The sequence below is a fragment of the Ambystoma mexicanum genome, chromosome 3q (genome assembly GCF_040938575.1).
Source record: "Ambystoma mexicanum isolate Mex_15411 chromosome 3q, UKY_AmexF1_1, whole genome shotgun sequence".
NCBI classification, from domain to species: domain Eukaryota; kingdom Metazoa; phylum Chordata; class Amphibia; order Caudata; family Ambystomatidae; genus Ambystoma; species Ambystoma mexicanum.
The window spans coordinates 606682980-606709737 of NC_090926.1; the positions used below are offsets into that span (position 1 = coordinate 606682980).

Genomic DNA, 26758 nt, shown 5'->3' on the forward strand with positions numbered 1-26758 from the left:
TTTAATAGTTACCGTAAATTGCCTGTCTCTCGAAAATGGTGCATATGTAATTGTATGTTTGTTCATAGCAAGTACGTAAATAATTTAATTGCAAAAACGTGGCCTGTTTTTCCGAGAATTCCATTTGATTGATTGATTTTTTTTAACTAATTTACTGTTTTCAGTTTGCAAATACAACTCTCCAACACCTTCACACACGAATTTGGCAGCCCCACACTAAGTCACTGCCCAGTATCCAGTAGGTTTTCAGAGTAGAACCTAAACCCAATGGATAAACCTCTGTATCTGCGGGACAAAGTCCATCAGCAATAACACGTTATAAAATGCAGTTATTATCGAAGGCTGAAGTGATTAAACTTATTCTCCTCCAAAGCAAGCACGGTTGCACGTGCGGGGGACTTGCAAAGCGTAATGATCCTCTCAATTTGGAAATCAGAATGCGTGTTTTTCCAATATATTATGCATAGCAACATATAATGTGGGGCGAGTGAAACACGGTGTAGCAATAATGAGCCAGTGCATGACATTGTGCGTGTTCATGCCGTGCATACATTACAATATACACGTCCAAATGCCAAGACAAGCCAATGCAGTGAGGTCCGTATTCAGCCCCAAATTAGGGCAAAATCTTGGATAAAGTGCCCCCTAGTTACAAGGATATTGCAAGTTTCCGAGGAATTTTGTGACCAAGAAGAGGAACGAGGCTGAATGCAGAGTTCCTTTATAAGGTCACGGAACTCCACAGTGACGTACAATACCTTGTTTATGTATGGTAGGGGGTATTTTATTCCTTATAATACATGGGAACACACGACATTCCCTTTACTGCCTTGTCGCTTTCATAATATAATATAACAGATCTTCCATTTGCAGAAACAAACCAACAATCATCAAAGTCTATCCCTTCCTCCTTTCTTACCTCACGTCCTTTTTCAACACTTATCTCCTGACCTCTTCTTTTCCATCACCCTTTAAACATGCTTCACTAACTCCTGTTCTAAAAGAGCCTTCTACTGATCTCTCTCTTGCTTCTAACTTTCGTCCTATTTCTCACGTACCTTATTTTTCTAAAATATTAGAACGCAGTGCCTACTCTCAAGTTTCTACTGCTGTGTCAAATACCTCTATCGCCCTCTCCCCCGGGTTTGAGTCAGGATTGCATTGTATGCATTCTACTGAAAGGCTCTTCTATCATTTTGGAATTATTTACTTCCAGAACGCTTCTTATTTTATTAGACCGATCCGCGGCATTCGCCATGGTTGATCTCTCACTTCTTCTAGCTTCTCTCTCATCCTTTGGTCTTTCTGGTTCTTTTCTTTCTTGGTTTAGGTATTATTTGTCCCATAGGACTTTTTAAGTTTCCTGGGCTGGGACAACCAATGACTCTCTTTCTCTAGCTAACAATGTTCCACAAGGATCTGTTCTTGGTCCTTTCCTTTTTTCTCTGAATTATTCACCCCTGGCTAAAGTAATGTAGTCCTTCGGTCTATAACATCATATCTATGCATATGACACTCAGCTTTCTTTAAAATCTTTCTATCAGATATACACACTGAACTGTCTTATTGTCTACTTGCTATTAAATCCTGGATGTCTTCTCATTATCTTGCACTTAGCACCGCTAAAACTGTAGTTCTTTTCTTACGTTCTAATAGCATTCATTCTCCTCTACCACCTCCTTTTATTTTATTCCCTCCCTCTCAGCTTCCTATTTCATCTACTGCTTGTAATCTGGGACTTTACTTTGGGACTGCTTTATCTTTTAAACATCACCTTTCTATATCTTCATGCGCCTGTCGCTTTCACTTATATAACATTCACAAAGTCTGTTCCCTCCCGATTTGCGACCCTACCAAAGTAATGATAGCTTTCTTAATTGTCTCACGCCTTTTCTACTGTTCTACTGCACTCTTTGGTCTGCCACTAGCTCGACTTGCTCCTCTGAAATCTGTTTTTAATGCCTCTATTTGTGTATGTTTGCGTTTGGCCCCGCATTAAACCATTTCTTCTGCTCTTCTCATTCTTGGCCTGCTTTCTTTTCAAGCTTAACTCAAATTGATTTTTTGTGTGTCTTGTTTTCAAATCTTTACTTGCTCCTGACCATCTTTCCTCTCTGGTTTCGTTCTAAACTTCCTCTTGTTCTCTCTGCTCTAGTTCTCAATTCCTCATTGTAGTTCCTCATCCTCTATGTGCGCAGTCACGCTTTTGCGCATCTCTCATTTTTCTTCTCTTCTTGCCCCTTTGCACTAGAATCCTCTTCCTTTCTCCTTACGGTCTATCTCCGTCTATTCTGTGTTTCATGAATCGCTGAAGTCTCATCTATTCCAACATGGTTGATGTAACCGACTGATTTTGCTAAAACTTCAGTATTGTCCCGCTAGATCCCCTCCTACACAGACATATCCCACACAAATAAGATGCAATTCGAGGTTGTTTATTAATAGAATGAAGAGGGTGGGTTCAAGGACGAGCCCCTTTCAGGAGTCCAGTACATGCTTGATTACTAATGTGTCCAATCTAAATTGGGGAAAGAACTTTCGAGTTTTGGATGACGGCTTGAATGCCAGACCCAATCCGATTTGTTGCTATGTGCAGCACTTTGGATTAAGACGCTATATACATTTCAAATAAATACGAAATAAATACAAAATAAACTAGAATCGGTTCAGATAAAAAAAGGAAAATGCAGCTCCCAGTGTGTTGCATTGCAGACAAATAATTGAAGCAGTTGAATAAAATGTATCGAAAACCTCTCATTTTGTGCTTTTAAATAAGTTATGACATGCAGATATATGCTCACAGGGGGTTAACGCCAGCAATGCACACATGAATCATTCTACCATAAACAGTTCTTTGTCAATGAATGGCTGTAAACTGACACAGAAAACGTTTGGGCAAGAGGGGAATTTGAAAAACTTTTCATAGCTTTAATTAAGTGTGCAGTGACAGCTGATATCGTGTCCGCTGGCTCAAACAGCAGGCATTGTGACTTCACATGATGCGTAATAACTGATTACAGACGTGTTGTGATGTCATTTTCTTATTACAGGTTAGTTGTGATGTCAAAACTAGCCTGTAATAAAACAATTCTTTCCATGCTTTTATAGCCGGTCAAGTGGCACAGTGAGTAGAGCGCTCGCTTTGACATCGGTGCAGAATCCCGGTGGGGCCAAACTCAGCCTTTCATCCTTCCGAGGTCGATAAATGAGCACCACAAACCATGGGTAATAATAAGCAGCACTCAGATACCTGAGAGTTTGTAGCGCTATATAAATGCCAAATTATTATTATTATTATTAAATTATTATTATACAGATATTGCAGGCTGCCATGTATTATAAAATGTATTCCCACTGCAAAGCCAATCACCAGCGCCAACTATGCAAGTGCATGCATCTTCACCGCCCAACCCATCTTGACCACCACACTGCACTGCTCTGATAAACACCCGGTTCGAGATCACCACCTATGCGTTCAGCACATCCCGTACTCCCCTCCTCAGCTCCAACGCCCCCAGCACTCCCGACCCCCAACCCGCCAGCCTGACCATCACGGTCTCTGCCAACATATCCTTCGGAATTCTAAAAGCCTCCCAAAATCCTGGGCTTCCGGCTGCCTTATTATAAGCGTGGGAGGTGCTTCAGAGCAGATACAACTGTGTCCTTGCTCCCTTTAAACAGCTGCCAATGTTTTAACCTTCACGTTTTTCCGTATCGTTAAAAGGACGCCTGTCCAGCCCTTGTGAACTCGGATAAGTGTCTAAAAAAGGGCCTTGGCAGTATTTCACCACAGGAATGTAATTATCACTGATGCACCGTTTCTTTTTTGTTTTCTTCATTTCAGCCAGCCATTAAAAAAAAAGCACATTAAATAGAACTGTTCCAGAATGTCCACATTGTTGAACTAGTGGAACATCTGCCCTGCCTCCATGGGGTTTTTAAACAGTCTGCACTTTCATCCGTCGGCACATGGAGGCCGGGTGGGTCTGGCATTCAAGCAATCGTCCAAAACTCGTAGTTCTTTCCCCCAAGCCAGTGAGTCATGACTATTTAGTTTGGAAACATTAGTAATCAAGCATGTGCTGGACTTCTGGAAGGGGCTCGTCCTTGAACCCACCCTCTTCATTGTATTCATAAACAAACCCGAATTGCATCTTATTAGGGGGGATATGTCTGTGCAGGAGAGGGTCTTGCGCACACCTGCCAATGGTTGCAGGCTGCACGGTTCTGCTGACAAATACTGAAACGGCAGTAGACGGAACACTACAAATGCTCCAGAAATATGCTCAAGATAGTCAATGGCCAGAGAAATGACACCAGGCCCAAAAAGGGAGCAGGCCCCTGTAATGGCAGGGCTCAGAGGCTTCTTATAAGGAGGTAAAGACTCTTATTCTCCACAGAAGCCAACAGAAATGACTAACGTTTTCCACACATGTCCCACTCGTCCCCAATCCTGGAACTATAGGATATATATGAGTGGAGCAGGGAAAAAAAAAGAGGCGATGATGCGTCTCTTCAGATCTTTTATGGGAGAAGGTCTTGGGAAAGACTGGACTGACTCTTTGGTCGAGCGTCATCCTGGGGGTTGCAGTCCCAGGAGTAGGGCAAGAGGGAAAAGTGAACACTTTCTGTAAAATGACAGTAGTCTCTGTGTGCTGCCGTCAAGAGTAATACTCACCTCCGTGCCATTACTACAATCTCGCTTTTCGGTCTATACTAGCAAAATCGCCATTATAAACTGCATCCTACTGTAAACAGTTAAGTCAATCCACGGGGAGTAGGTAGACTTTTCCCTGATCCTATCCTGGCATAACAACCTGTAGGGCAAGGGATCGGGTTAGTGGTGATGCAGCCAGGCCAATCAGAAATGTGCAATGAAAGAGCTGACGTTGATAATAATGTATTGCAAACAAAGCCATTACAGTAGTTACCTATTGCAATTAAATCTAGGCTCCAGTCAATGGACAGAGCTGTGCCCTTAAAATCATTTTCTGAAAACAATGCTAAAAGTTACCCACATGTGCCCCTAATCCAATGCTTATACAAGAGCCTGGCCATCATTTAATGTCTCATGTAATTGCCCTTATGTGGATGAAAGTGTAGCACAACCAGCCTATTCCTCGTCATTCAATGAATGCACATTAGTTCACAGGAAATAGCATTTCAGTCATTAGTCCACCAGAGGTAAGACCCATTTACATTAAATAGAGGCTCCAAATACTTCCTGTAAATTCATCATGTGTTTGTGTTGGTTTTATCTTTTAACTGTGACTATTAAGTGTCACTTTAGCCCACCTATTTGCTTACACTACTGCATTGGATCAGAGATCAGAAGGAGATAGGATGTGAGTCCGGCACACAGCCTGTTGGCATTTTCTGTGTATTTATCCACCCGTTGACTGCCTAGGACCAGGCTATTATCAATGGCCATGCTAATCCCTACGGCCATATCCATTAAATACCTTCCCCTCTAAACCCCAAACACACCATCCTGGGGTACACTAAAGTTAGCTCTGTCGCTCATCAAACTATGTACTTTAAATGGCCTGCCAGTGGTATTTCTAAGCTGTCGTGGCGGGAATCGGCCAAAATGACCGAGTTCAAAAGCCTGAACGCGTGATTTGGCCAAATTTCAGCCGTTTGAAAATTCTGAACGGTGAAAAGTTCAACCAAATCATGCATTCGGTAATTGGGGTTCTCCCCCGCACTCTTGCGCACTATATTGTGAGCAGGGGTTGCAGGGGGGTCCCCTGCAGCCATCCCGGAAAGGACCCTGCAGCGCCGGTTCCCGATCACAGAAGTGAAAGGGAACAGGCGTCGCAGAGTCACAGCCAGTCAGCAGCAAGGTAAGTAGGGGTGGGGGTGTAGGTAGGGGTGGGGGTGTGGCTAGGGGTGTAGTTATGGGTGTGGGTGGGGGTGTGGGCCATGTTTGAAGTGTTCAGGGGAGTAAAGACCAATGGTTATTTCGGAAAAATTATCTTTGGTCTTTTCTCCCTCGAACATTTCTACCTCAGGCTTTCTACCTCAGGCTTCCAACCCTGATCCGTCTTGCGGCAGTTAATGGCCTAATTGCTAACTGTAAATGGTTTTGTTGTGTAATAAAAATGTCTTAACCAATTAGGTCTTCAGCCACTTTATGAAATAGATTTGTGTCCTCACTTCTGTTCCACTAACAGAAGTCCTTTTCAGTTGTGGCTTCTGTATAGGCATTAGATGGGCATTATCAGGCCCTGATATCAAATGCAAGTGAACTTGCATCATTTTCCAGTTGGTTCCAGGTAGCACCATTGTGAGAGTGCCTGACAAATGCTTATCCCATGTCTTCACAATAGCCAACATATTTGTTTTTGGAAATGCTTGTTCTTTTTTTAATCCTAAGAAGAACAATCCTATTGTTAAGTACTATTGTATATAAATGTACAGGACAGCAACTCAAATCTGTATGATTACTGTAAACATTATTTGAATACATGTAATCTGTTTCATTAATCAAGCTGCATTTTGAATGACTGCCTTTATATAATGTTAGCCAAGTTTAAACACATGTCCTGTTTAAAAAAAATATATATATCTAGTGAAAGAGAGTTACACAGCCATGTTTCATGAATAACATGCGGATGTCCACACATATTTTAGTATTTTGAATGGAGATGATGTACAGAATGTGCATTATAAGTTATAGAGGTTCAGTTAAATTTGTTGAAAGGCTTACACTCTATTAATTTGTCACTACCAGTATGAATTAAACAGAACATTTTTCCTTTTTTGCATGTAACCTGCAAACGGTCAACTAAGTTTCAACTCTGAAAAATGTATTATGCAGAGATCAGCTTTCTGAAAAACAGGTCCCATAATTAATCAGTCAAGTCATTAACATAGACAGACAGACACGGCTGTCTGTATCCAGAACAAAAGGCTTGTATAGAAAATGCACGAACATATTATAAATACATTCCAAACACAGGACTTTAATAGGCTTTTTTTCAGGTTTAGCTGGATGGCCTCAGTGGAACGACATGGGTGGATGCATGGCCAGGCTGTAATGGCAACTTCAGAGAAACAGATGTCGCCACAAAATGTCTACATTAACTATGAACCTAGACCATAGACCAGGAAGAGCAATGACCCCTCTAGCACATTGTGTCTCTCTCCAGTATGGAGCCTAGTACAAGGATTCCTTTGCTTCAACGATATCTGTTTCAGTAGACATTTCCTGTTAATTTCAAGACCCCAACAAAACATGTAAAATGCAGCATTAGAAATTAAATGCATTTAAAGTAACAATAATAAAATAAATGATGGCTCCATTCCTTAATTATATGCATATTTAAAAAAACAAGAACAGATATGAATTCGGTGAAGCAGCCACAATCACATACATATTCAAACAATATATTAAAATACATGCACTACTAATAAATCACTTATTTTAAAAAATCAGTTATGCCTGAAGCTGCAGAAGTATGAAGCATGTCTCAAATTCAGAATTGCTTCCAATTCTGATTACATAGGTCTCAATAATGGCACAAATCTAACAATAAAGGGAAGACACATTTCAGTCAAAGGTAATCAGAATTCAGAGGGGGGGGGGCTCATTCACAGTTCAATACCTCCCCTTATGTCATGGTAAAATACATTGAGTCAATCGGAACCAAGAGCAGGATTCTAATGGGTGTGAACAAGTGAAAGGGGCCCATCACATGCTCTATCCAATACAAAGGTGCTCTGTCAAATGATGCAAGGATGGAGTTTGTTGGGTATTTATAGAAACATTTAGGAAGCGGGGAGAGTGTAAGGAAAAGCAGCAAAGGAAGAGAGCCTACATTACAGGAGAAGGGCTGATTGTGCTTCCACCAGGATGCATCTGATGGCAATTCTCCTTACGAAGGCTCTTCCAGAGGGGGCAACTGAATGAAGCAGCCTTTTCCCAAGACAGAACTAGATTGCTTGAGAGGGATTGGAGAGCATAGGGACAGACTGAAAGGACGAGGTAACCTGGTGAGTGTGCCTTGAACAGTTGATGTCCCTACATGTACTGGGTCTTTAAAAGACAAACCAAAAGTGTGTACAATAACACCAGTACATTTAGAAGAATGGCCTAATAATTAAAATCTTGATAGCAATTGAAATTATTTTGGGGGAACCATGTTTACAAGCTAGCTCACTAAATGGGTACTAGGCCTATAAATTGAACTTTGTGGACGTATATTTGAAATAGATTGCCCTAGAATCCAAAATTGTGCAGGGCATATTAGTCTCCGACAGTTACAAAATATTAATTATTCCTGGACTTTTCACAGCAGCAAATTGTATCTGGGTTTGTGAGAATGGTGTACAACTCTCAGATTTCCATTGATTGATACAACCTTTGACCTGTGAAAACCATAAGTTTACATAAAAGGAAAATCCCAAATAGAGTTTCCGACCCCTCACATTGGAATACAAATGAGATTAGTTCATCTCTATTATGCCCAAGAAAAATAAAGTCAATTTTTAACAACCAATATGATGTTTCTGAATACATTTTTTGGACAAGCAATGATGTAGGAATGTTTGGGTTTTTTAATGTCTGTATAGAATAGTCATTTAGATCGGCTTTTAAACATACAGATGTGTGTGTGTTTTGTAAATATAACTTTTAGTGAGATAATAGACAGCTGTGAACACGTTGCCTTCATTTATGCAGAATATTGTTGGTGACTTCCAGAGCATTGACAGTTAGGGGACCCCCACCCCTTAATTTCTTGACTTATAATTTTTTTTAAAAACCTGAATATTCAGATTAAAAAGAGCATAATGCTTACCCATATTTTGTGTAGGGTTGTTGTGGTGTGGGCTTTTAGATCAGGGATATTTCTTCATAAAAAGAATCAAACACTAGAATGTAGATGTATTCGGAAATATGTGATTATTTTGATTACAAACATTTTGAATCCAAAAATTACGAATTCAACTTTTTTGTAAAGGAAATAATCATACACATTATCACCACCAATATCCCTGCTCCCGCCACCTCCTTAACCCATGGGGTCTTTTCTTTTTTCCCCTTTTTTTTTCTTTAAACTCTTTGTCGCTGCATTCTTTTGTATGGAAGCGGGGTACACCCCTGCAACCCCTGAATACCCATAATGTTGATCAAAGGGTGCAGGGGACACCCACGTAACCCCTGCTCCCCCCAATTGACATTATGGGTTTTCGCAGTTTTTTGCACTGCTGAATTCAGAATTTTTGTACCTGCGTTTATTTTTATGCAATCTTTTCTGAGAGTACCGAGCTATTCCATAGACGGAAGTCATTATATTACTCCACTGTTTTTCCAAATTGCAGTTGGGCCCTTTATCCGTTGGGGGATACAGTGAGGAAGATACAGGTGGTTTGATCAGAATAAAATATACTTTATTTGAGCAACAACCCAGTGTTAAACACTCTCGGTGTCTTTCTAATACACGCAGTTGTATTCCAGCATGTCAGCATCCATCCCCTATGGGAATGGAAATCCAAAATACACATTGCAGTGGGTCCGCCGTCTTTTATTTCTCTGTCTCGCTTCAGTGACCAATCCTGAGCTAAGGCATGTTTTGCAGTCGCATGTCACGTTTTATGGACAACCCTGCCCTCTAGAGCAGCTTCCCAACTCCTGACCACCTTGTTGTCTTTGGTTCCCCGTGGTCTGTATTCCTTCTGGGCTTTCCTGGATACATCTGGAAGGGTTAGTTCCTGGCCCCCGATGTTAGACCGTGATCCTTCTCGGTAATCAGTAACTTTTTCTAGAGATTTGTTTTGTGGTCCCATTTCTGTAACCCAACCTGGGTTTTACTGATGCACAGTCCAGTATCTGTGCCAAGCACTTTGTGGTCCTCTGTGAGATTTAATGCCTGCAGCAGGGGCCTCGGTAAATTCGAATTGTAGTTCTTTTTTCGAACGTTCGCAACTAAAGGTCTTTGTTCTGCGACATCTGTGCTCTACGGCTTGAAAAGCTTTGTGGCTTCACTTCGGCATGACCCGAGGCTGCCCCCAGTCGGTACCTCACATCCGGTCTTAATAGAAGGAAACAGAAATGCAGAGGGTTCCATTTAGCTCACTCTGGTAAATCTCTGCATATCTTGCTCAGTATGCTGCATCCTTTTTTAATCTTTTGTGCAGTTACAGATACATCATATATGTATATTTTTTCCAAAAGTATAATATTTGTTTTACTATATGTTGTGCAAACGTTCTCTACGTAGCACAAAAAGGTTGATGGTTTCATATATGTGTAAGATCATAAAATATCAAGCCTATGCAAAACCTGTACATAATGCCTGTCTGTCTACCTCACTGTTGCTTTGTATTTAACCTTTGTTTACTTTATTGTCCTACGTTTATGTATATGCTATGATGACTGTAACTAAGCCTCGAAAATTCTTGTAAATGCTGCGCCCTGATACCTCCGGGTACCCTCGCGCATTATGAATAATAAAAACAAACAAACAAACAAAACATTACAAAGCACCCTCAGGACTCACTCATAACTTGTGAAATGTCTTGCGGACCCTACACAGCAAATACTCATTAACATGTCCTTAAATAATTGTCAAGTCCAATGACTCATTTATTTTCTATTGCATATTTAATTTTCCAAGCCCATTCTTAAATCTAGGAAATTACATCTATAACCCTTCTTAATTTCTCTCACACTTTGTTGTCTTTATTTTTCACCATAGAGCAAGGTGTTTGTCGTTATGTTTTTTGTTTTACTCCAACACAATACATATAAGCAGGTGCAGAAGGGAAGAAAGAAATAGTGCTAGGAGGCAAAACAAAGAGCCACACATTCACGGATCACGATTGTCCAGGCAAGGCGGTTCGAGTACTGCAGGGAAGTGCATTTACAGGTACCTATGTTGAATGTGCACATTAGGCTAGTAATATTGTTTAAAATACAGTGTGTAGAGTACACCAAGTAATTCATGTGGCCATCACTGGTCCAAGAAATAGGCCCACACTGCCCTGTTAGTTCGGCCCCATGGGCATAAGCTAATTGGCCTACTCACCAGCCCCAGCCTGTATTTTGGCTGAGAAGTGATAAGCGTAGTATGTTTAAATAACACATTATTTATTAAACACTGAAATGTCTCCACAGATGGACGTCATTGACGGAGACATAACCTTATTTCAGAAAGTGTGTAGGGTGCTACATAAACTTAGTTCACTAGGGAACCTAATAAGAGTAAAAGAACATCCCTTCACCAGCATTTCTTCCGTCGATCTTTTGAAGTTTAGGATATATTATGGCCATGTACCACTGCCCTGATTACCTTCAAAGCCCATACGGTGGTCATGCAGTGTGGGAACTGCACCCAGGAGGCTGTTGTGGATGCTCGACTCATGTCCACAGTATCTGCAGTGCATGGCAGATCGCCATGCCGGGCAGTAACTATACCTGAGATATGGTTTGTGGTCATGCTCCAGGCATAGTACCTCTCCTCCTAGTCTCTGCTGAACATGGCCTGCAGAAATGCCCTGTAAGCAGGCACGCCAATGTGGCAATGCCTGACGCCAAGCCCCATGCACATTGACCCAGCCCGCAGAGACCCTGCTTACAGTTCCACACAGTTACGTTGTGAACAATGCCCGAGTGCTGCTGAACAGTGGCACAACTGTTCGGGATAGAAGTGAGAGGGGCTCACACAAAATGTGGAGCTTCAGTTCCAAAGACCATGGTTTAGGTCCCAACACCGCACATGGCATTTGCAGCATGTCTTTGTCCTCTCTAGTACGTACCATGGTATTGTACTAGGGGACTTTTGGTAAAAGTAACTCCAGGGAATAAAAGTAATCCAAAAAATAGAGCGTACATCAAGCAAGAAGTAATGCAAATGTATTGGACCCAAAACAGCTGGGAAGCACGGTTCAGACAGCCCTGTGGAACTGAAATGGATTAAATCAGCTGCCAACGCCATCCACTGTGGCTTAACATCTCATACATAATTTTCCAAATTACCATACAACATTGTAGTTACAGGTCACAAGAGTTGATTGATGGGACTACGTCAGTCCCCTATATCCAAATATAAATTAGGTGGCCCTCATTGGGTATCAACTTACCTTTGCAAAAATAACATTAACACCCCTCGTAATGTCACAAACTTCCCACACCGCAGCACACTAGTGTGATTGTGCTGCACAGTCAACAATACTTGTTGGCCATTGGTTGGCAAAGCCCAATATACAAAATAGCTTGAGAATGGCAGGGGCAAGATATTGACACCAAGTCAGACTAATGATGGGCCCGGCGGACATCAGCAATGGCAATGTACAATGTTGCCCACTAGGGACACCGAAACCTCTCTCTGCTGATTGGCTCCCCATCCCGCACCGAATAGCCATCACCCCAAAGCTCTGTCCCCCCAGCTCACTTCATACGCCTTGCTGCCAATAGTAGTCTGAAAAAACAATACTACACTGTGACTGGAGTTTGATTTTCTGTATTTAATTTCTATTTCTCTGCCAATTCCCCTTGTGCACCCAGGTGTCTAGCTCATTGGCCTTGAAAGTATTACTTAAATTGACATCACTGAGGCCGCATTCTCCTGGTAAACCTCAGCCGTGCAACATTTCAGCACTCTGTTTCTGCTGAATGTTCAAGAAATATATACTGCTCGTCAGAGAAAGGCCCGCAGCTCTGTAATTATAAGCTGACTTTGAGGAATGCTTTCTTAATGTGGGCCTACACACAAAATGGCTTCTCTACTGTTCACATACAGCTCAACAGGCCCCCTACCACATATCCACTATGACATTTTGCACAAGCACCCAGTGCCATGCTTTCAACATATATGGGCTTAAAGATGCAACTCCCACCACATAGTGTGGTTGATGGATGTACTCACTATGGTAGATGTGTGATTTACAAATACCAATCAGCATACCCATAAAATAACAGGTGTTGTGTCTTGACATGGGACAAATGTTTAAGTGTGTCTTTAAACACAATCATCATTTGCTCTGATTCTATAGGTGTTTATTAACCGACTGACAGTTAAATTTATAAAGTTGCCAAAACACCACATCATAGTCTGAGACAATAATGGCAGGGGATTAACCCTGGCAAACACCCCCACAAATTAAGCACTGGCTGCACCTGCTTCTGTGTCACCTTATTCAAGCAGCACCAAGTTAATGACTTCCATAGCCCCGTCGTTATCACCCATATCACTCTTGACATCACCACGTTACTTTCGCCCCACTTCGCAGCGCTGAATCTGGACATTTACGATTATAGGTTTAGAGGCACGACATTGTCCCGCTTGATTTATATTTTTCACTTTTTTTGATGCCTTGAACCAATTACGGCTCACCCAGACATAACTGTTAATACAGCACCAAACATTTTTTGATCTTCCTTTTTTTAAGTGACATGTTCAGATTTTCAACGTGCTGTAGTCTAATAACCTATAATGCAAATTTGGAGTAAATTGTTTTAGTTTTGTCGGCAGAAATTGCCCATGGGACTTTGAATAGTAAATGCATCCTTTGGGAGACTCCTAATAACCCCTCCAACCAGCATCCATTCAGGGGAAGATCTGGACTTTTCTTGGGAAAGTTTCATATTGATTCCTCATAGGGGGAAACATCTAATAAAAACACTGGCGTAACAGGGGCACCAACACCACATATCCTGGCAGGGGGGCCCCACTTGGAGCAAAAATACCTGCAACAAAAAGAACATGTTTTAAAAAAAAAGTATTCTCATTGAATTGACTCTGCATTCATAAAGAAATCATTTCTGTAAAAGAACTTATTTCTTTATGAAGGCAGGGTGACTACAAAAAGAAACTTTCTTTTTGAAGTCGGAGGGCTCCCCCACTCCAGGACATGGAAGACCCTAGGCTGGAGGCTGCCATGTCATGGTTTGGGGGGAGCCCTATGACTTCAAAAAGAAATAGTTGATTTTTGAAGTCACTCTACCGTCATAAAGATATCATTTCTGTTATGGTTCAGGCCTTAATGGAAATAATGTCTTTATTTTTGAAGTAGTAGGGCTCCTCTCAACCCCATGATGTGTGCATGTGTATGGTGAAAGGGTGCACACAAATGTATGGGGGGGTGGGGGGGTGGGGGGCGTGGGCGTGCGTGGGCGTGCGTGTGCGTGAGAGAGAGAGAGAGAGAGAGAGAGAGAGAGAGAGAGAGAGAGAGAGAGAGAGAGAGAGAGAGAGAGAGAGAGAGAGAGAGAGAGGGAGAGGGAGAGATATGAAACAGTGCACACTTAATATATATGGGTGGCTGCTGGATGTGCCTATATGGTGAAAGGATGCACACTTAAATGTACAGGTGGCTGCCTGGGTGTGCCTTTATGGTGAAAGGGGGGACGCTTAAATGTATGGATTGCTGTGTGTATATGGTGAATGGTGTGTGTGCTTGTGACCAGGGATGCAACAAAACCTACATTTCGGGGGAGCGAACCCTACAAATGTTGGGAGAGGTGCAAACTTAGGTGGTGGGGGAGGTGCAATCTTATTTGTGTTGGGGCGTTTAACTTCTTTATGCATTTTAATGAGACTATTCTAGTGCAGCTTCAATGTTACAAGCAGTTAACGCTCTCATTTAAGTCTAAAAGCACCCACTTATAGACTGCTGTGAGAATGAGCGGTCTCCTGTTCTCTCTCTGTCCTTCCAATCACTCCCCTGGCATGCAAGTACTAAATCCATATCACAATTTCAATTGCCTACAAAATGTGGCATTTGAATGCAGGTAGTAAAAGTGAAATGCTTTACGTTAGTAATTGCTGGGCCCTTGTTAACAGCGAAACCCAGGCAACGTTTAACACCTGTGTCCTGTTCTGTCCGGCAACAGCTCTGTAGGTCAGCCAGGTCGTCTAAAAATAGCCCAAAATTTCAGGGGGCGGGGAGTGCTGAAACCCAGTTAGCTCAATGGTGTTGCACCACTAATTGTATTTAATGCCTTGATTACTTATTAGTAATCTTCATTACTCCTAGCCCTATTCTTTCTTGTCCCAGTTCTTGTGTATGCGGCAGTACTTGTGTGTGAGGTACTCTGCCTCACACAAAAGTACTGAGATGACAGAGGTACATGGAGGTAATGCCTGACTTTGTTACCTGTAGTCTTCATTACTCCTAGTCCCCCTCTTCCTCATCCTTGTATTTACGTATGAGGCAACAACCTCATATGTAAGCACTGAGACAAGGAAGAGGAACATGGAGGTAATTCTGGGACAAGGAGCCAATTTTGGAGGATGGTGTAGGGTGTGGGAGGGAGAGGGGACGTGTGGAGTGCAGGATTGTGCTATAAATCATAATGGTTGTCCATGTCAAGGCTTAGCAGGCATGATATGTGTGATTGGTGGCTAGAGAGGCATTTCGTGCAGCCAGTCTAGTAATTCCTCCGTTTGGTATGACTTTGTTTTAACTGGGCATTTCTAGTGCAATTACCTGGCTAGAGTGGCATTTGGGTGCGGCCAGTCTACTGTTGCATTGTATATTTTTCTGGGTGTCTGTGATAAAATGACATCATATGATAAGTCATTTATAATGTGGCTGTACACAAGTGTTTCTAGGCACGACAAAACAAGGGAGGGAAGACAGAGGGAGGACAAGACAAACAATCTTACTAAGTCTTATGTCATTTAGATTGTGGTGCAAGATTGTGTATGAGAAGTGCAAGGGGAAAGGAAAGGGAAAGTGCAAGGGAGAGGGCAGGGGGAAACAGGGCAGCAATGCTCTGAGTAAGTGCAGCCAGGGCAGCGCAGCTCTGGGTAGTGCAAGGAGAACAAGGGACTGTATAGTTACAGTTACAGCCCCTAAGTGCGTGGCAGGCCCAGAGGCAGTGTAAGGGTGACTGATCAAGAAAGAGCCTGCACTCAGTGGGACTCTGAGGGTAGCCAAGCAACCAGTCGGTAGAGCAGACAGGTAGGTCAGGTAGGTCAGCAGGGGTGGGAGAGAGAGAGAAAGCAGAGGAGAAGGGGAACGTGCTGAGATTCTTCCAGAACTTCGGGTGGTTCGGCTCAAGTTTGAGAGGGGCAGGGAGGCCATTCCAGAGAGAAGCAACTGCAGAGGAGTGAGATCTACTGCCCACTCTCAGCCTGGAGAAGCAACTAACACTTAGAGAGTTGGAGGTAGCTGAGTGAAGGGCTCGAGAAGGAAGGTATTTTGGAAGAGAGCATTGGGTGTAGTGCGGACATTGGCCACAGAAAGCCTTGTGTACAATGCAAAGGGTCTTGAACTTGATCCTTGCAGCCACAGGGATCCAGTGGAGAGATTTCAGGGCTGGAGAGATACAGTCCCTGGGTTTGAGGCCAAGGATACATCCTGCAGTCCTGCTTTGGATTAGTTGCAGAGGGCAGAGAGTAGAGGAGGGCAGACTGAAAAAGAGGCTGTTGCAGCAGTCCAGCCTAGAGTGAACCAGGGCTCTGGAGGCAGTGAGCATCTGGGTGAAAATGAGAAATGTAAAAGTCCCTCTGAGGAGGTGCAGCTGATAGTGGGACTTCTTGGTGATGTCCGGGATGCAAGGAGAGAAAGAGAGTGGAGTCGAAGATGGCAACAAGTTTTTTTGCCTCGCAGGAAGACGAAGGGAGAAAACCCAGGGTGGGCAGCCAGAGTGGGAGAGGGAAAGCAGGGGCAGGGGTCCCAATGAGAAGGATCTCCATTTTGCTGGCATTAAGGCACAGATCGTTAGAGGTGTACCAATCCTGAATCATGGATAGACAGTCAGGAATAAGCGAGAGAGGAGAGGAGGCTGAGGGGAGACTTAGAGAAAGCTGAGTGTCATCCACATAATACTGAAAGTTAGAGGGGAAGGTGGAGATCAGGTGGGCCAAAGTGGCCAGTTAGACATCGAAAACCCAGGGAGAGAGAATAGAGCCCTGAGGAACACCACATGTGGAAAGTGAGGTGGTGGAGATAAAGGACCCAAGTTGGAGCTGGGAGGATCAGTTCAGGAGAAAGGATGTCAACCACTCCAGGGCCTGATCCATGATGCACAGTTTCTCAAGGAGTTGATTGATCAGGATGGTGTGGTTGACTGTCTCAAAAGCAGAGGAAAGATCAAGGAGGATGAGGACATAAGGAATGCTGGAATCAAGGTTAGAGAGCAGATCTTCACAGGTGTTCAGGAGAACAGTTTCCGTGCCTCTGTCACAATCCCAATCACCCGCCACCCAGCACAGCTGCATGCGCACATTCAGAGACTCTGTTTATGGTATTCTTGCAAAGTTAAAACCTGCAAACTGCCTCTGCATTTATTTACTTGTTTTACCACTGCAGTTTTGGACCAATCTAATTTCATGTTCCATTCCAGCTTTGGTTTAAACCAGCAGATGCATTCTGGTACATGTATGCTGTCCAAAAGGCAGAGGGCTGGAGGAGGCATACTAAATACATTTGTTTGCAACAAGCTACTAAGAGCTGCAGAGGACCTGGTTGCATCCACCTGTTCCAAACTACTGCAGGTGTCATGATTCCTGCCCCTCATGTCCCCAGCCCTCCAAGATGTCATGCTGGAGCCAGGCCACGATCACCTACATGGCCCTCAAGGGCCTCTCCATCTCTCCAAAGACCCACTTGGAGTCAGACTTGGCGCTTGTGGCACCAGACTCTCTCACTCTCATAGGATAACATTGAGTATTGGACTTGTAGTGCATTGATGGGGACAAGATGGATGCCCCCACATATTTCGGTTCCCAGAACTGCATGTGCAGTCTAGTCTTTTCGGTGTGGTTCAGCCCAGTGACACCTGGGATACCCAGAGACTATTTAAGCCACGCCCAGGCTGAGAAACATGCTTTGTGTGTTCTGCACCTGCAGCGTGACACTCACCGTGTTCGGATCGGTCTCCAGTAGGCCTGCATCTTTCTTCTGCGCTCAGCTCCTGCTAGAACAAGAAAACCTTTAGGAACAGCCTTACCTTGCGGCGCTTCTGCCCATCATTCATCACTTCTTGGCATGCCGCTTCCTAAGGAAAAGGGAAAAGAACAGAAAAAAGGCATTAGTAAGCATTCAGCAAATCTTTGTTTATTTTTAAAGACTGTACAAGCTTCAAACGCTTACCTGAATCCCAGCCGCTCTGGGGGAACTCGGTCTCCGGAACTTCTCATCCATCTGCAAGAGGGACAGGATAGCGTGGAAACATCTAGAGGCGCCGCATACTGCGCTTACTCACCGCATTTCTTCTTCATAACCGGCATCCATGCTGAAAACGTTGCGGCACCTAAAGACACAGAAAAATAACTCAGTTCAATACAAATACGAAAGGGTCGCATCGCGCTCTCACTCACCTTCAGCGCTACTCATCTCAGCAGCACATCGCCATCCGCGGGCGCCGGCCATCATCTAAGGAAGGAAAGGAACGAAGTTAGAGAACTGTCCAAAAGACTCATTATACTTACCTGTCGGACTCTTGCCAGTGAAGTAACTAGGCAGCAACGAGCCCGCATCAATCAACCCTGCGCTGAAAGCAGGACGGAGAGCACACTTTCCAAGAAAACAAGGTGATCTGTGGAACAAAAGGGAAGGGTTGGACCCCGGGAAAGAAGGGGTTCAAGCACACAGAGACAATAGGCAGTTAAACTCTACCAAGCCTGTGTTTCAGGCCCAGTCTCCAGTCGAGTAGACTCCAGGGAAGGGTCCGAGGTCGTAAGAGGTCAGAACAGGCTGAGTGACGTCCCTGTGGATACCAGGTGAGCGTTACAGCAGGCTAGGCTGCAGAGAGCTGGAGGGCCCTTAATTAGAAACCACTGCTGCAGGCTACTGAAGCCTGGGCTAGGCTTAATTGAACACAGCTGCTAGAGTCTGCAATCAGCTCCACCCTGTTGGCCTGCTAGCTGGGAGGGCATTTATAAACTAACTTTGAACAGAAGCAGTTGTCAGTCAACTGCTTCCACTGTGAGTTCATGCTTGTGCTTGTGCTCCTGTTACCAGTTTTTGTCCTTCCCTGAAAATCCTCATTTTGGCTTTTGAATCCTGTTGCTGCTGCTGCTTGCAGCTCCCTCTACAGTCTGCTGCATGCCGCTACCTTGTGCCCTGCTCCTCTGGGCTCCCTGCCTGGTGGCCCTGCTTCACTCCGCTGCATTCTGCCCTGCTCCTCTGGGCTCCCTGCCTGGTGGACCTGCCGCCCTCCGCTGCCTTCTGACCTACTCCTCTGGACTCCCTGCCTGGTGGACCTGCCGCACTCCGTTGCCTTCTGACCTGCTCCTCTGGGCTCCCTGTCTTGCAGCCTGCCTGTTCCAGTCTTTGACTTCTGATACCTTTTGAGTCATTCAGTTATTTACTTATATTTTTTCTGCCTTTCTGACTTTCTGGAAACTCCCTGTTTTCTGTAAGCATTTCTGCTTTACAAATGTGTCCTGTTTCTGCCTTGCTTTTCTCTCTTTCTTCTTCAAACCAAGTCTTTTTGCAGTTTCCCCGTTTGCTCCTTGCCCGTGATATTTCCCAACTTCAGTCCATAGTTCTAGTGTCTGTTCTTAAGTACTCTGAGTTGCCTGAATTCCCTCGTATTTGCGGTGTTGGCAGCGACCTATCTTGCCTTAGCCCTTTGCCTATGCATTGTACTTTGTTTCTGTATCATATCCTGTCCTGTACCTGGTTATTTCTTTCAACGCTGCTCTCTACATGTATTACATCTTGATTCACTGTGGTGCCTCCGCTTGAATCTGTATACAGTGTGACCCTGGGTTGCCCTCTGTTCAGATCAGATCAGTGAAAGTCTTCTGTTGCCTTTGCCTAGTCCGTTGTAGTCATACCTGCCTCAGTATATGGTCTCTGGTTTTACTGTAGTACAACAGTTTCTTCGGCATGCCTAACTCATGACGCTGCTGTATGACCGTTGTTAAGAGTAATCTGCTGGTACCGATCCTTATGGCTTTCCTTACTCCCTGGAGACCCCTTATCATATTCCAGTACACCCTTTATTCTGATCAATCCGTGTTGCCCAATGTATTTGCTTGTCTTTGCTTTTTATCTGCCTCTTTGCTTACAGCCAGTTTCTACCCCTGCAGTTCCTGAATACATGTTTCAACTCAAATCAGCTTGGTATGTACCCTGTTTGTTATATTATAGCATTGCCTCCAGAATCTCCCCTAATCTACATTGCATACTGTGAGAGATAGCCTCTGCCCTGTGCTCCCCGGCCAGACTTGTCATACTCTGGCAGCTCTGAAGCCAGACTGATGGTCATGGAGACAACCAACAGATTCAGTGTGGAGAGTAAGCTGGGAGATGGCCAGCTTTTCTAATAGTTTGCCCAGGAAAGGGGTGATGGAGATTGGGCGATAGTTTGCCGAGTAGGTAGGATCGTCAAATGGCTTCTTGAGGAGTGGGTGCACAAGGGAGTTCTTAAGGGGAGAGGGAAAAGTTCCTGTTGTGAAAAAGTGATTACAGAAATCGGCTAGGGCTAGAACAAGGGTTTCAATATGGTCCCTTTATGGTTCTGGAGGAGCAGGGGAGCACCTATTTGGACAACACTTTCATAGATTGGACTTGTCTAGAAACCTCGGCAGGTGTTGTCAGAGAGAAAGAGGAGAAAGGAGGAGGAGAGGGGGAGATTGCCAAAGGGGGGCTGAGAGAGGAAGAGGAGATAGAGAACAAGATGTTCTGAGTGTTAGCGGAGAAGTGAGAGGTGCAGAGCCATACAGAGGGCCTGTAAGAAAAGGAGAGGTAGAGACAGCAACAGGATTGGCCAGTTCCTTGCAGATTTTAAAGAGTGTGGCCGTGTTGTTAGCGGCCACAGAGACGCAAGCTTGGATGTGTGCTCTCTTCTTGATGAGTGTTATTGCTTCGACTGGCATTTTGGTGAAACCAGTCTAGGTATGTCTAAATGTGGCCTGGCATGCTTTACTGTAATGTTGTAACGTGTCTACACTAGTCTACATTGTGCAGCCAGTTGGACATGTTTTCAATGTGGCATGGCATATTTAATAGCAAAGCATTAATGTTCCTGTGCACTGTTGGTGACTTGCATGTATTGGATTGGCCTTAACCTACAAAACAACTGCAAACACTCCTGCAGGTCCAGTTGCCCTCATACTGCATCCCAGCTCCCCAGCACTTAAGGGTCTGTATCTTTAATCCTACAGTCCCTTCTCTCTGCACTTATGAGCCACTCGCTGGCTGCACTTGTGAGGTAACTGCACTTCCCTCCTCCCCTCCCCCTGGCACTTCTCCCCTTCCCCCTTCCATGCACTTGCATGATCTGAATTACACATGGCCAAGTAAGATCGTTATTTTGTCCTCCCCTTGTTCTCCCGCCTTGTCTTGTCGCACCTCGAAACACTTGTGTACAGGCACGTTATAAATGCCACATCATATGATATCACTCTGGCTTTTTAGCCAATTCTTCTCAGAAAGTGTGCTGTATATTGCATTCAAAAACATTTCTCCTAGTGCAGTGTGTGGCACACCCCTTCAGCAGCACGTTTGTGCGTATTGCACAAGCGTGGTAATCTATACCGGACCAGAGTGTGGCCCGATCCGTGATTTGTTGCCGAGTTGGGGGTGCCTCATCATGGCTCGCAGGGGGGCTCCCACATTTTGTGTTACGCCACTGAATAGAAATGCAGAAAATGGAATCTTATTGGAGACCATGACTGACCATTTATGATGTTGGCAGGTACAGCACTGAAAGCACAGGGAGAGGATGGTTTGGTATGGATCAAGCCATGTGCAGAAGCTAGGATTTGAAAGTAGGTCTCCAAGCTCCACAGTTGACATGTTGACAATTTAGCACAAAACTCCTGTCTAAAGAGTTAATATGAAATAAACTGCTAAACTAAAGATTTGACGAGATCTTATTTTCATTTTATTTTGCAAGAACATTGCCAGAGTAGACGATAAAGAGCCCACGGTGTTTAACATCCTTCTCCATTGAGTGGATCCTCTTCAAATCCCCAATTGGGTTTATTAAATCTATAGGGCGATTTGATGACACGTCCGATTATTTTCCAAATTTCACACCACCTGCCATGCCCTCTGAGCAGCGTCGTCAAACTCAACACATGTAGCGCAGACAACGCTTTCCTCCTCTGCGATGGAAAGTGGATACAAGTGAGCAAAACTAGGCAATTTAGGAACAAACTAGGTGAAACCGGTGCCCCCGCCTCATCAGATTCCACTTGCCGCGGTATGCTAATGCGCAAGGCCATCAGCAACACAAAAACGACAACTGTTACCCCCGTTTTGCATGTTAAACCATTTCCCTTTATTGCTGAACAACCAGCACCGATGAGCAAATGGAAAGTCGACAGAAATCCAGATGACAGGAGCATATTGCAAACTCTCCCTGCAGCATTGGCAATTAGCATTTTTCAGGTGGCTATGTTAATGCACGCAGTAAAGATTTAGCAGGCTCCCTGTGATAAACAGCATGTGGGGAGGGTTGGGAAAACAATGTATTGGGTCTATACGCAGTGCACGTCGCACAACACAATTACCGGCAACAATGGCAGAAAACAAACTCTTCCTTGATGTCTAGAAGTAAGAACACGAGGAAGGAGCATTAATTATACCGCAGATAAGCCCATTGTAACAGTGTACTCTAATGATAAAATGCATTCATATTGCCCCCCTTTATTCATTTTAGACTTGCAAGGCTACGAAATAACTAACCAAAGGAACACATAAAATCAAATTTGATTTACTGTGCCTTACAAAAAAATCGAAATGATATGTGTACAATCTAGGTGTAGTTTGCTAATTCACCCCAAAACGTCACAAACAATGTGGCTGTCACAGAAGTTCTCAACTGGTACAGTATTTAATTAGAGCGGAGTTGCTGAGGGCTCGGGGTGCAATAGCCCTGGGTCTTTTGGTTGTAGCCCCGATAGAAACTCAGGGGGTAAAACCAAAAGGCTAGCTAGCCCCGAGTCGCGACATTAACGTAGCCCGGATCTTTTCCAGACCTAGCAACACTGCTGTTTAATATGATATCTGGTCTTCATGATAGTGGAATGAGACCCATTTTGAACAGCACAAAATATTCATACATAATCAACAACATTTCAATCACGGCTTACCATTCCGCTGCCCAATATATTTTGCGGCGAAAGATGTAGATATCGCGTGACCTGTGCAAACGAATGCTCACACGTCAAGACCGGGAACACGGCAGCCTCCTTCCCATGTGGCGCAAACAACTCAGCAGTGCTCGACTGTCTGTACAGCATATGGGAAACTTCAACTTGGATCTCAGGGTCTGATGACCAGAGAAGCAAGTGGAATGCGGACCTCCCTTTTTCTGAGCTGTCTCTTCCATTCATAACATGATTTAGGAAGTGCCATTCTGGGGGACATGCTCTCCATCCTTTATGGGAGCTGAAAGAATCCCACTGAAGACTTTTCCATGCGGGAAGCCTCTGGAGCCCTTTTCTTCTGCTCTCTAAAAACGCTCAGTTAGGTCATGCTTAAGACACAATGGCAAACTCTGTGCGGCGCAAGCGGGCACTTCCGCAGCCGCGCAAAACAAGGGCTGGCTTGTAAACCGCAGCGAAGCAACCGGCTTAATCGTCTTGACCCTCTGAAGCCTCGCCAGGCCCACTGGGCAACATTTCTCCCCAAGTTCCGCACAACCGGGCATCTGCACAGGTCTTGGCTTGTCTGAATCCAACATTAGAACAGCGCGCATTAACAAGTCGTAATTAAAAACGTGCATTTAGGAATTATAAATACGTGTCTACTCTGCCCGTGAAGACTAAGGGCCTTAGCGTGTGTTTGGCAGAATATGGCTTGATATACGGACAGCAGTTTTACCACATGCCACCCTACATTTACTGATAAGAGGCCACCTTTTCCATTTCCCTTCCTGAACTGACCACTTCCACCTCACTCTTGCACCAGCCTCCACCTTCCCACCCACGCGCCCAATGAAATGTTTTACATTTGCAGCAATGTGTTCTTTACAGCATTGCTCCAAACGCCAAATGAGGCCCTACCTGTTTGCACAAAGTCATCAACGTAAGGCCACCATACACTAAACAAAGTGGAGATGAAGACAGACTGTATCTCTGAAATCTAGAGATTTCCCAGCATTGCGTAATCGCAGAAGCTTCTAGAAGAGGCGTTTGGAATGCAACGTTCACGTGTGTAGGGTGGTTGCCGCATTTGTCGCACATCCCCGCTGGCACTTTTTATTTATTGCTGGGTGCTCCAATCAACCCTACGTCTACCACTCCAAAGCGCCGCCCCCCACCCCCATCTGCTACCCCTCTCCGCTGCTTGTAAGCCCTTGGGTGTACCCTATAAGTACAGTGGTCCCTGACTATGTTTAGGCTGTGTAAATCCAGGGGTCAAGTCCTAAGAATAAGTGGGGGACTCATTAACATATCAAATGAATGTGGCATCCCAGAAATTAGCATATTAAGGGGCCCTAGGAAAAAAGTGTGGGGACTCTGTAAATCCCATACATACGTGCACGCACGCATACTAGGATATGTACATGGCACAATGAACTGAATCGCGGTTAGGTAATGTGGTTGTCAGCCAACACAACATGCCCTGTGGCTCTATAATTTACAGGAAGGGGGTTTAAGCAGTGTGTGGAGCGGATAATAGTCGTTTTCTCCGTTTGAGTGAAAGGGAGTTTGTGCGCTTAGAGAATGCAATTGAGAATCTAGACCTTTGCGACACGGAGGACGACCAATGAAAAGCAGCGCTCAGCTTCTAGTGCATGGTTTCTTTCTTCAGTTAGTCCGATTGGAGCGCATGTCCCGAACTATTAGGAGCTCATTAGCTGTGAATTACAGTTCAGTGAAGATGAGAATGAGGGTTTATCACTCGTGAAGTAGATATGAGCCATTTATTCCATATTCCAAAAACCATATGTGAGTTGATAAATTACAGGTGCCATAGTGCCAACACCCGTATTGATGGGAAAGAAAATGGAACTACCAAGACTACCAATTCTCATCTTTGCTGAATTGTAATTCAGCGCGAAGGAGCTCATAATAGTTAGGGACATGCGCATGGAAAGTGGTCTAGCCCATACACACCTTCCCTAGCAGCAGACCAACCCGTACTTTCATTGCTAAGCACAGCTCAGCAGAGTTTGCCCCACACCATTTGACTAGCTGTATTGGTAGTCTGCTACATAGCGTTTTATGCACCGCAAAGTAAATCCATGAAATGAATCGGTGAACGTAGTGGGGATTGGTGGTTTGGAAACATTTTTTGAGCCCGAGTGGCACGTGTCCAAGGATTCTGCGGTCATGTAGTACAGACTTCCAAAGCTCTGCAAACGGGATCCAGATTTAAAGGTGAAGTTTGTGTTGAGGACAATTAAATAGTCAGAACAGATGTGGATGTGGTTACGTATCTGTAGTAGCACCTCTTCAACGTACATCAATGGGAGTGCTTTCATTAAAGACCAATTACAAATTCTGGAAGATCACTTATTTGATAGGTAAAAAAAATGATTCTGTGTATGTATGTGAGTGTGTGTGCACCTTTACACAGATAAGGGTAGACTAAAGGAGCTCTTACAGCAACATTCTACAACCCTAGACCCAGCTTCAATAGTATGATATGATAAGGCATATGGCATTTATAAAGTGCCTATACTATGATATGGCATTTATAATGCGCCTATAGCCTAGTAATTTACAAAATGGCTGATCAGGTCTACAAAAATGCCATTTTGCTAAATTTTCAGGCACCTACAAGCTGCTTCCTTGTGTTCCATGTGTGTATGTATATATAGGTCTAAGCACTGGCCAGGGTAGACTAAAGGAGCTCTTAGAGGCAGCTTTCTATAAGCCTAGACAGTTTAAAGAGTACCCCAAGCATTTGCAAAATAGTTGATCCCTCCTACATGGATGCCATTTTCTTCAATGTTCAGGGACCTGCACTTTCTTTTAGTTTGTTTTGCACATCCTCTGTTGAAAAATGTCAGCTGGTGTAGCATGAGACCGCACTGAGGGTTTGGTGATCACAGATGGCACACACAGCAGCTGGACAGTTTAGGAGAGAGTGTGCTGTCCATCTACTGCCTTCGCTGACATTTTCCTGAGACATCTTACCAACTTGTGTAAAAGTTGTAAATGTAAGAGCATAATTCAGTCAATGCCACGTGTACTTTGGAGACACAGCCCTACAGCCGCTATCACCCCTCCTTCCTCACTCCTGTAGGGTAAATAGCTGTTAATCTGTGAGGTGGTACAGTCCATGGCTCCAGGAGATCCACCGTGGAGAACAACTCACAGCATGGACATATGCTAATCCCCGACAGTCCCTTCCCTACCCTTGAAAGGACAACCCATAAAATCTGGTTGAATAAAGCATGGCTGTGTTTACCCTTGTCGCATAATTTAACTGTGGCACAATTAACGAAATCCCCCAGTGAGGGGCCAGAGAGACTGTAAGCACAGGATTGCAGTCTTATTGGAAAGTCCATCATAGCCCATCCCCAAAATCCATGTCTAGCACTTCCACGCACTGCTCTTCACAATCCTGCCACCATCACACGCCCCCTTCCCTTTTTGAGGCAAAAGTATGGCACATGTATTTGAGTAACACACACTCCACCTTCCATTTATTTTGCTCCTGGTTTCATCATGAAGAATACCCGGTAGGGTTGCAGAATTACTCTCATACTAAAAGCCTTGTGCAGCACCAAAAGCTGGTGAGAGTTGTGTCTGTTGGTGGTGGTAGAGGAGGATTTCCTTTGGACTATATCAGAAGAGTTTGGGGTTTGTGGGAAACAGTAACGTAGAACTGTGGGCAAAATTAGCAGGTATTTTGGCCCTTGCCCTGACAAATGCATGAAAAATGCCTGAGA

The 26758-nt window shown here is 44.2% G+C and overlaps 1 protein-coding gene across 2 annotated transcripts in view; it reads right to left on the reverse strand.

Moving 5' to 3' along the window:
* GAS7 (growth arrest specific 7) overlaps positions 1-26758 on the reverse strand; it is a 1527668-nt gene that overhangs the window by 1178736 nt on the left and 322174 nt on the right. The window contains exon 1 of one of the 2 annotated variants that reach the window (XM_069654479.1): positions 23004-23168. The exons of the other annotated variant lie outside the window; for it this stretch is intronic. Within the exon in view, the coding sequence (XP_069510580.1) occupies positions 23004-23153 (150 nt within the window). The 5' untranslated portion in view covers positions 23154-23168. Of the gene's footprint in view, positions 1-23003; positions 23169-26758 lie in introns of those variants that run through there. 2 annotated transcript variants of the gene reach the window in all.